The sequence below is a fragment of the Chiloscyllium plagiosum genome, chromosome 22, assembly GCF_004010195.1.
Source record: "Chiloscyllium plagiosum isolate BGI_BamShark_2017 chromosome 22, ASM401019v2, whole genome shotgun sequence".
Lineage (NCBI taxonomy): Eukaryota > Metazoa > Chordata > Chondrichthyes > Orectolobiformes > Hemiscylliidae > Chiloscyllium > Chiloscyllium plagiosum.
In genome coordinates, this window is record NC_057731.1 from 53,542,977 (window position 1) to 53,554,281 (window position 11,305).

Sequence of the window (11,305 nt, forward strand, 5' to 3'; positions counted from 1 at the left end):
GACTCTTTGTTGCTACAGGTTACATTGTGAGTAACTAGCTTTCTGACGAAGGAGCAGCGCTCAAAAGCTTGTACTTCCAAATAAACCTGTTGGACTATAATCTGACATTATGTGATTATTTTTAACTTTGCCCACCCCAGTCCAACACTGGCACCTCCACATCATGAGGTAAATGGAACATTGAGAATGCTAAGCCAGAAGTCATTAAGTTGTTGGAAACAACAACTGTTGAAGAGTAAATTCATCGTGACTAAACTGTCAATATTTGATCAGAGAAAATCAAAGTTCAGGACACTCATTCCAAAACCAAATGCTAAAATAATTAAAATATATCTCATTCTAAATTCAAGGCCTATCAATTTAATTTAGTTCCATATCATTTAATTTGAATAAGTTTTATTGAGCATATTACTTGTAATTTTCATTTTCAAAATCTTAATTTCAATATGCTGCTCAGAAGAATTTAAATCCTAAATCATTAATTACTGGTGTTGGCCTTTGGAGTTGAGAATGAATTGAAAATTCTTAAAGCAGATGATTAAATCCTCCATTACACCCTCTAGAAATCAATGGAGAAAACTTAACCGAAATGTCATGTCAAAATAACCCATTTCAAAATCACATACTGATGATTTTTGTGATTTTTGTTTTTCAAAGTTGCTTTTCTACTTACTCAATGAAGCTTTTTAAACTTTGTTTATTTTACTATTTGGACCTAAGTTTTTTGTACGTAGGCACCTTTGAACCTGAGATGGCACTGTGTGTGGTGACATTATACAATTTTCACTGTACTCCTATGCTTCTGTACTTGAGTACATGTGACAATCAAATCTAAATCTATAGATCTAAATCTAAAAAAAATCTGTATCAAGCAACAGCTGACTAAAGTGCTCAGTTCTTACCTCAGATAGGCTTAATCAGAACTAAATTAGCTCTCTGTCACTCTTACAACACAAAGCCAACTGAAATATTCTCCATGGACTAAATAAATAGTGAAACATGATGAAGAAGGAGTGGCTTCTGAGTGAACCAACTACTTATGTCCTGTGTTCAAACAGTCAGTATGTATTAAATCCATTGCTTTCCAATTCATTGGGTACATTATTAGTGAATAGTAAACACGCACTCACATCATAGATTTCATCTGGGTCTGTTTCGACTGGAGTACTGGGAATATTTAAGCGGAGAGAAGCAGGAACTGCATATGTTGAATCCAAAGACACATTATCTGCATAAAAATGAATATGAGCATCAGACCACATGACATGGCGTTAGCAAATTCAAAAAAGTAATTTAAAAAGCTGTTGGATTGATGGTTTTTAATGTTGGTGGACTGTGATGTAAAGGAGGCTAGTTGTTAGGTCACTTTGCTGCATGCCTATCATCTCACATGGACATTAGGCACTCTTGTGCAGCAGTGGTAGTATCACTACCTTTAGACCAGAAGTCCTGGGTTCAGGTCCCATCAGCTACAGAGGTGCAGGTAACATAGGGTGACCGGATGGCTCACAGTGCCAGAGCTCTGAGATCAGTTCCAGCCTTGGGTGACTGTGTGGAGTTTGCACCTGCTCCCTGTGAGTCTCCTCCGGGTGCTCCGGTTTCCTCCCACGGTCCAAAGTTGGAAAGGTTAGGTGGATTGATCATGGGAAATTGCCCATAGTGTCTGGGATGTGTAGACTAGATGGGTTAGTCATGGAAAATGCAGGGTTACAGGAATAAAATGGGGGTCTGGGTGCAATTCTTTTCAGGGAAGCCCATGCAGACTCGATGGGCTGAATGGCCTCTTTCTGCATTGTAGGGATACTATGATGCTATCGCTAAAAAGATTGATCCTTGGCATTAGGATGTTAGTGGTCACAGGGACTTTATGTCACAGCTACAGGAAGGTCTGGGTGGGATGATGCATTCACTTCTGCACCTCACATCTCAGGAAGAACATATTGGCCTTGGAAAAGGTGAGGCACAGATTCACCAGAATTGTCAGCAAATTTAAAAGGGTCAAATAATGAGAACATGATGTATATCTGGGTTTGTATTCTCTTCAGTGTAGAAGATTATGGGATGATCTAATTGAGGTGTTTGAGGTCAATAGGATCGATCGTAACCACTTCCTCCAGTGGTGTAACTCAAACACAAGGTCTTGACTCAATGACTGTGCTGACAGCTCAGCTTTGGAAGGTCATGGGTTCAAGTCTCAAAGGTATCATGTGGTCTCTGATATTCCAGTACAGTAGTAAATAACTCCTGGACTGTCATCCTGAAAGAGAGATGTTAAACCAAATCTTCATCTAACTTCTCAGGTGGATATATTTCATTAGGAACTAGGTGTCCAAGTCAATGATGAAATCCACAATTAACATGACTAGAACTCTGTCCCTGTGCTGGCAGGTTTGAATGGGACATGGAGTTATGGAGTAGATGGAGTTATACTTTCAGTTTAAAAAAGTGCAGCAAAGAACAAAACGTGATAGCATGAACATTCGATACGCATTCCCCATTCCCCATTCAGGGAAACACTGCAGTGAATCTGGAATTCTCTCCTTAAAAAGGTTCTTGTGGTTGAAGGGGTCATTTGAAAATGGAAAAACTGAAATTCATAAGATTTTTGTTCAGCTGAAGTATTAAGGGAACAAAGGCAGGTTGGAGAATTGAGGTACAGATCAGCTATAATCTAACGAATGGTGGATTAGGACCGAAGGGTTGAGTGGTCTACTGTTGCTCTGTTCTGTGTTTTTATACTATTCCCATACATGGGGGGCAGTGATTTAAGGTAAGGGTCAGGAGTTTAGAGGAGATGTGAGAGAAAACCTTTCCACCCAGAGGCTGATGGGAACCTGGAATTCCCTGCCTGTCAGGGTGGGACAGGCAGAAACCCTTATCACATTGAAGAAGTGCTGCGATGTGTATTTGCAAGGCTTTGGGCCAAGTGCTGGAAAACAGGATCAGCATAGTCAGGTGGGTGCTTTTGACCAATGCAAACTCAATGGGCTGAAGGGCCTTTTTCTGTGCTGTGGATCTCAACAAACCTATGTCCATTCTTCCTTTAGTCAGAAAATGGGCCCTGAATCTTCCAAGGTTTCTTTTTGTTTTCTCTGCTGTCCTGTTTCCCTTATGGAGAAATGGTTCCAGTTCATTGCCCAAGTGTCTATTAGCCCTTGACTAGGAGTGAGGAAGTTATCCACTCCCATAGTCACACTTACAGCAGGGGTTGCTGTGTAGCAGTCAGGAAAAGACGCTTTGACAGAATTCCTTTTGCCTCTCACAGGTCCATGTACTCAATATGGGTTGGCTGATACACACTGGGGAAAAATAGATGATGAATTACCTTCACCCCTCCCTGAAACCCTTTAACTCCACTGGCTTCTCCCTCTGCAACACCCCCCCCCCCCCCCCAGCCTTCCCCTATTCACGTTTTCCATTTTCCCAACCTTCCATTTTCTTCCTGAGCCCAACCTTTGTCTCGTCCCTGTCCTCCTTCCTCTCATATCACCTGTCTACTTTACTCTGCCTTACCTTCCTCATCCTCTCTGCTCCTCCTCTTCCATCCTTGCTTCTTCTGCCTCTTCACTTCCATTTACTCTTCCCCACCTCGGTCTTCACCAGAATCTCTCAACCTTGTGTGAACTAGAACACTGCGCAGTTTTGACTTACCAGTTCTGAGCAGCAGGGAATAAATTTTCAATCTCTTACAGTAAAAGGTGAGCTGTCTCATTGCTGCTCCAAGCATCAATTCTCTGTCTTTTTAGGAAAGTTTAGGTCCCAACAATAGAAATATTTCAGCCAATCTTCCTGCTTTTGCAGTGCATTTCAGTTTTAGGGAGAACTACAGCAAGTTTTCACTTTGTTCCTTTGATAGAGAAGTAAACTAGTCTGAAGTTACACATCCAAGACCCTTCGCAAGAGGCAAAAATAGAAATTGCTGGAGAAACTCAGCAGGTATGGCAGCATCTGTGGAGAGAAAGCAAAGTTACCATTTTGGGTCCAGTGACCCTTCCTCAGAACTAGCCCATTCTGAACTGCTCTGTTCTGGAGAAGAGTCATTGGACCCAAAACATTAACTCTGCTTTCTCTCCACAGATGCTGCCTGACCCGAGTTTTTCCGGCAATTTCTGTTTTTGTTTCTGATGTCCAGCATTCGCAGATCTTTGATTTTTTTTAAAAACCCATTTGCAAGAGTCTTTAGAATAAGGAAATGGTCTTTCTTACCCAATTCTTTGATGCATGGACTGGGCTTTGGTATAACATACGGTTGCACAAAATTGCTGGTGTATTTCTGGCTTTTGTCCATCCGGAGAGCATTGTATTGATGGTTCCTATGTAGAACAATCAGAGTAAGCCATGGGGAATGTGGCAGCATTTACATTTACCTGCATGTTGTAGATTGGAACTCTGAATAGGACCAGAACCAGAGGTCATTCTTCAAGCGTAGGCCATTTAGGTCTGAGATGAGCAGATATTTCTTCACCCAGAGACTGGTGAGCCTGTGGAATTCACTGGCACAGAAAATGGTTGAGGCTAAAACATTTTCCAGAAGGAGTTAAATATAAGGCTAACGAGATCAAAGGGAGAAAGCAGGAACAGGGTTCTGAGGTGGACAATCAGCCATGATCTTATTGAAGGGCAGAGCAGACTCAAAGGGCCGAATGACCTACTCCTGCTCCTATCCTCTATGTTTGTGTGATAGAGATGGTCCCTCACACTGGTGCTCAGGAATCCCTCCTGCTCTTATTGCCTGCCATTGTCACAATATTGGAAGGATTTGCAGTTTGATAATAGATCTGTTTGACACGTTACGATGCATTGCCCCAGCCATCAAGTCCTGGAGTGGAACCAGGGGTTTCTAGTTCAGAGATAGGGACGTGACCCATTCTGCTAGACAACTTTCCTTGTAAGTAAACCAATAGCAAGGAAATTGATGAATGGTTTACAGCAGTCATGACCATACAATCCTCAAAGGTTCTGCTGCTTATTACCTCAACTGGAGGCCTGGCAATGGAGTTTGCAGTCTGACAAAGACTTAAGGAAGAACTCAAGATGATGCACATGAAGTCATGTAATGTTACATACAAAAAATGGCACATGCCATCCAAACACTTCCCTTCATCTGCTGGATCTCAATGTGCACTATTTCCTGGCCCTTCTACTTTCCCTGGTTATGAAGTACTGCCCAATTCTGATCTCTTTTAATTGCTGCTCAGCAACTAAAAAAAACATTGTTCATAAAGAGGCCACCTGTGAACTGTATTAACAGAGATAGATGACCAGAAATCAGCCTCTCCTGGTAGCCCTGTCATGACTCATTAATGAATTGGATCAGTTAGGGATTTGTTTTCATAGGCCAAATGGCTTTGCTTTGGCTGACATCTTTATAATAGTATAATAAATAATTCTATTGTCCAACTTTGTTTTCAATTCTTGCATGTCTATGTGGAGAAGATTAAGTTCTGTAAACCTTTGCTACGGTAATAACAGCTCAGCCAGAGCTTATAGGAGAAAGTGAGGTCTGCAGATGCTGGAAATCAGAGTCGAGAGTGTAATGCTGGAAAAGCACAGCAGGTCAGGCAGTATCTGAGGAGCAGGAGAATCAACGTTTTGGGCCAGAGCTCTTCATCTGCCTGACCTGCTGTGCTTCTCCAGCACCACACTCTTTGACTCTGATATCCAGCATCTGCAGTTTCCTGATGAAGGGCTCTGGCCCAAAACGTCGATTCTCCTGCTCCTCGGATGCTGTCTGACCTGCTGTGCTTTTCCCGCAACACAGTCTCGACTCTGCTATACTTGTAGGGTTGTGCAACAGCTTTTTCAAATGATTTTTTAAATAGGTGTTTTTAATGTATATTTTAGGACCTTCCATTGTTATTATATAGTTCATTGGCTCCTTTGTGCCTACAGTGTGTGAATGGTAGAAGGCGGGGCATGGAAGAGCATTGGGGAATTGAAGTGGAAAGGGGAAATAGAGGTGGATTGGGGACATGGAGGTTGGATAGGGAATAGAGGTGCCATGGGGAGGAGTTGCAAGAAATGTGTTCTAGATTTCCAACCAGCTGTTGCAGCAACTGGAATGAAGCCACAGAGAACCAAGGCAGGGCCCAACACTCTCCTATCTCCATGACTGGACCCAATCTGCATTGGAGCCAACAGCAAATCCCAGAGCGAAGGCAGAGGCTATAGGGTTAGGGTTGGGGTTTCTCACACTCAGGAAGGTTTACTGAGTTGACATACCACCTTAGTCAAGCTGCCCACCTGGATGGTGGCAGCAGGCATCTGCTATTACGTTCATTTCTTTCTGAGATATTTGGAAATTTCTGAAGAAAAGATGCATCTGCATCAGAACTTTGCTCTCAGTGAGAATGCTTTACTGACACCTAGTGCCAGCAAGGAGGATGGCACTGGAATTATTCAGAACCCATATTAATCCAATTGTTACTTTGACTGATGCTGGACAAGACTACTGCTCTGATTAGGCTGGAACGCCTGAAGGTTAGTCAAGGTGAGTCGAAGAGTGTGGTGCTGGAGAAGCACAGCCAGTCAGGCAGCATCCGAGGAGCAGGAGAGTCAACGTTTCAGGCAAAAGCCCTTCATTAGGAATTCCTGATGAAGAGCTTATGCCCGAAACATTGACTCTCCTGCTCCTCGGATGCTGCCTGACCTGCTGTGCTTTTCCAGCACCGCACTCTTTGACTCTGATATCCAGCATCTGCAGTCCTCACTTTCTCCCCATTGAGTTAATGACACTGACTAAAACATTGAGTGACCAATATCGGATTAGTCCCAGAAATGGACGTGAGAATCACTCTCTGTTGAAAAGCACAAGTGTGAGAGTGAAATGACACATGCTCACCATGTTGCACCTCCATCACCTCTTGCCCCTCCATCCTCACAAAATATTTGTTCTTCTCCATGTTTCATATTTACAATGAGTTCAGTTACCAAATGGGGAGATATAATGACAAATGGAGATGTGGAATGAGTGAGAAATCTCTTTGTTTTCTATGTGTTACATCAGAATGTAAATTAGCAAAATGCATCAATCTATTTAGTCATTATTTGGAGATACTGGTGTTGAACTGGGGCACACAAAGTTAAAAATCACACAACGCCAGGTTACAGTCCATCAGGTTTCTTTGGAAGCACTAGCCTTCAGAGTGCTGCTCCTTCGGGTTGATAAACCACCTAATGAAGGAGCAGCGCTCCGAAAGCTAGTACTTCCAAATAAACCTGTTGACTATTTAGTATTGGCTTAGTCATAGGAGACAGAGTGTAACGGTGGAAGGATGCTTTTCAGAATGGAGTGTTGTGACAAGTGGTGTTCCACAGGGGTCAGTGCTAGGACCTCTGTTGTTCATGGTCTACATAAATGATTCGGAGGAAAATGTGGCTGGTCTAATTAGTAAGTTCTGCAGATAATACAAAGGTTGGTGGAGTTATAGATAGTGAGGAAGATTATCAGAGGATACAGTGGGATATAGATCAGTTGGAGGCCTGGGCAAGAAAATGGCAGATGGAGTTTAATCCAGATAAATGTGAGGTGATGCATTTTGGAAGGTTAAGTACGGGTGGAAATTATACAGTGAATGGCAGAACCTTTAGGAGTATTGATATGCAGCGGGATCTGGGTGTGCAGAGCCACAGATCACTGGTAGATAAGGCAGTAAAAAGGGCTTATGGCATGCTTGCTTTCATTGGAAGGGGTGTTGAGTATAAGGATAGATAAATTATGCTGCAGCTTTATAGAAATTTAGGTAGGCCACACTTCGAATATTTCATATAGTTTTATTTATAGGATCAGAGAATCTCTACAGTGTGGAAATAGGCCCTTCAACCCAACAAGTCCACATTGACCCTCTGAACAGTAACCCACCCAGACCCATTCCCCTACTATATTTACCTGACTAATGCAACTAATCCACACATCCCTGGACACTATGAGCACTTTAGCATGGCCAATTCACCTGACCTGCACACCTTTGGATTGTGGGAGGAAACCAGAGCTCCCAGAGGAAACCCACGCTGACACAGGGAGAGTGTGCAAACTCCACACAGACAGTAAGTTAAGGGTGGAATCAAACCCAAGTCCCTGGTGCTGTGAGGCAGCAGTGCTAACCACTGAGCTACTGTGCCAAACACTAGTCACCACACCATGCAGTTCTGATCACCCACACTACTAGAAGGATGTGGATGCTTTGGAGAAGGTACAGAAAAGGTTTACCAAGATGTTGCCTGGTAAGGGGGATTTTAGCTGTTAAGAAAGGTTGGATAGACTGGGTTTGTTTTCACTGGAATGCAGGAGTGTGAGAAGTTTATAAGGGTTGTGAATGGTATGGATAGAGTGGAAAGTATGAGGCTTTTTCTCAGTGAGGAAGGATCATTTACTAGGGGACACAGGTTCGAGGTACAGGGAGGGAGTTTAAAAGAGATGTGTGAGGGACGTTTTTCACACAAAGGGTGGTGAGTGCCTGGAATGTGCTGCTATAGGAGGTGGTGGAAGCAGACACAATAGCAGCTTTCAATGAGCACCCAGACAAATACAGCAATAGGAAGGGAATAGAGAGATATAAATCCTGGAAGTGAAGACAGTTTTAGTTTTAAAACATGTCAGACTTGGAGGGCTGAAGGGCCTGTTCCTGTGCTGTACTGTTGTTTTGTTCTTTGTTCTGTGTGTCACACATCGATAAATCAAGGAGCTCCTCTCTACATTGTTTATGAATTCCCTATCTCTAATCCATGACTTTTTTTGGGAGTTCACAAAGCCAGGAATTCGAGGATTTACATCGGAGTGAGAAAAACAGAAATTGCTGGAGAAACTCAGTGGGTCTGGCAGCATCTGTGGAGAGAGACACAGAGTTAGCATGACCCTTCTCCAGAACATTGGTTTCTACTTTCGATTCCCAGTTTCTGCTTCTGAAACCTCTGCAAATTACACAACCCAGGCCCCACTAAAGACCCTTCTCCAAAGCCAGCACGACCCAGGAACTACAGCCGGGGAGGACTAAAGCCTCTCTCCACCAATGGAGAAGCACTGATTTTCCATTTCTATTTGGTGGTGATCTTGACTCTGTATGGGCTTCCAATTTAATTCTTGACTCAACATGAAGAGATCTTTTCAACCCACATAGCAGTGCAGTTCTACAAGTGGAATGTCAGGGGCTGAGGGGTGACCTTATAGAGGTTTATAAAGCCATGAGGGGCATGGATAGGATAAATAGGCAAGGTTTTTTCCTCAGGGTAGGGAATCCAAAACTAGAGAACATAGGTTTAAGGTGAGAGGGGAAAGATTTAAAAGGGACCTAAGGGGCAACATTTTCACGCAAAGGGGTGGGGTGCATATGGAGTCAGCTGCCAGAGAAAGTGGCGAAGGCTGGTTCAATTACAACATTTAACATGCACCAGGACAGATACATGGATAGGAAGGATTTAGAGGGATATGGGCAAACAGTGACAAATGAGACTAATTCAGTTTAGGAAATCTGCATGAAAGGTCAGCTTCCGTGCTGTAAGACTTTAGAACATAGAACATAGAACAAAACAGTGCAGAACAGGCCCTTTGGCCCTCAATGTTGCACTGACCTGTGAATTATTCTCATCTTGTCCCCCTACACTATCCCAAAATCATCCATGTACTTGTCCAAGGATTGTTTAAATCTCCCTAATGTGGCTGAGTTGACTACATTAGCAGGTAGCGCATTCCACACCCTTACCACTCGCTGCGTAAAGAACATGCCACTGACATCTGTCTTAAATCTATCACCCCTTAATTTGTAGTTATGCCCTCTCGTACAAGCTGACGTCATCATCCTAGGAAAAAGACTTTCACTGTCTACCCTATCTAATCCTCTGATCACCTCATATGTCTCTATCAAATCCCCCCTTAGCCTTCTTCTTTCCAATATAAACAGACCCAAGTCTCTCAGCCTTTCCTCATAAGACCTTCCCTCCAGACCAGGCAACATCCTGGTAAATCTCCTCTGCACCTTTTCCAATGCTTCCACATCCTTCCTGAAATATAGCGACCAGAACTGTACACAATATTCCAAGTGTGGCCGCACCCGCGTTTTGTATAGTTGCAGCATGATATTGCAACTACTGAACTTGATCCCTCTACGAATGAAACCTAACACACCGTATGCCATCTTAGCAGCACTCTCCACCTGGTGGCAATGTTCAGGGATCTATGTACATGGACACCAAGATCCTTCTACACATCCACACTGCCAAGAACCTTTCCATTGACCCAGTACTCTGCCTTCCTGTTACTCTTCCCAAAATGCATCACCTCACATTTAGTTGCATTGAATTAGTTACAATAACAAGAAATCACGCTTTCAAGGTGAGAGGTGGAAAGTTTAAGGGGATACACGTGGCAAGTACTTCACACAGAGGGTGGTGGGTGTCTGGACCGCGTTGCCAGCAGAGGTGGTAGAGGCATGCATGGATTCATGTAAGAAGCGTCTGGACAGATGCATAAGTAGGTGGGGAGCAGAGGGATAGAGATGCTCAGGACTTGACCGACAGGTTTGGACAGTAGATTTGGATCAGTTCAGGCTTGGAGGACCCAAGGGCCTGTTCCTGGCTGTAAGTTTTCTTTGTTCTCTTTGTTCTTTGTTCTTTGAACTCCATTTGCCACCCCTCAGCCCAATTCTGCAGTTTATCCAAGTCCCCCTGCAATCTGTAACATTCTTCCAAACTGTTCACTACTCCACCGACTTCAGTGCCGTCTGCAAATTTATTAATCCATCCACCTATGCCTGTGTCTAAGTCATTTATAAAAATGACAAACAGCAATGGTCCCAAAACAGATCCTTGTGGCACACCACTAGTAACTGGACTCCAGGCTGAATATTTTCCATCAACCACCACTCGCTGCCTTCTTTCAGAAAGCCAGTTTCTAATCCAAACTGCTAAATCACCCTCATTTCCATGCCTCTGCATTTTCTCCGACAGCCTACCATGTGAAAACTTATCAAAGGCTTTACTGAAGTCCATGTACACCACGTCAACTGCCCTACCCTCATCCACATGCTTGATCACCTTCTCAAAAAACTCAATGAGGTTTGTGAGACACGACCTGCCCTTGACAAAACCATGTTGACTATCTCCATTCAAATTGTTGCTTAATAGATGATTATAAATCTTAACTCTTATAATCCTTTCCAAAACCTTTCCTACAACAGAAGTAAGGCTCACTGGTCTATTACCTGGGCCATCTCTACTGCCCTTCTTGAACAATGGCACATTTGCAATCCTCCAGTCCTCTGGTACTAAACCTGTAGACAATGACGACTCAAATATCAAAGCGAAAGGCTCT

General features: G+C 43.3%; 1 protein-coding gene across 2 annotated transcripts in view; it reads right to left on the reverse strand.

Moving 5' to 3' along the window:
- LOC122560989 overlaps positions 1-11,305 on the reverse strand; it is an 88,481-nt gene that overhangs the window by 2,224 nt on the left and 74,952 nt on the right. For both annotated transcript variants that reach the window (XM_043712231.1, XM_043712230.1), the window contains 2 exons: positions 4,207-4,313; positions 1,131-1,228 (listed from right to left, as the gene is read on the reverse strand). In XM_043712231.1, the coding sequence (XP_043568166.1) occupies positions 1,131-1,228; positions 4,207-4,313 (205 nt within the window). The remainder of the gene's footprint in view (positions 1-1,130; positions 1,229-4,206; positions 4,314-11,305) is intronic.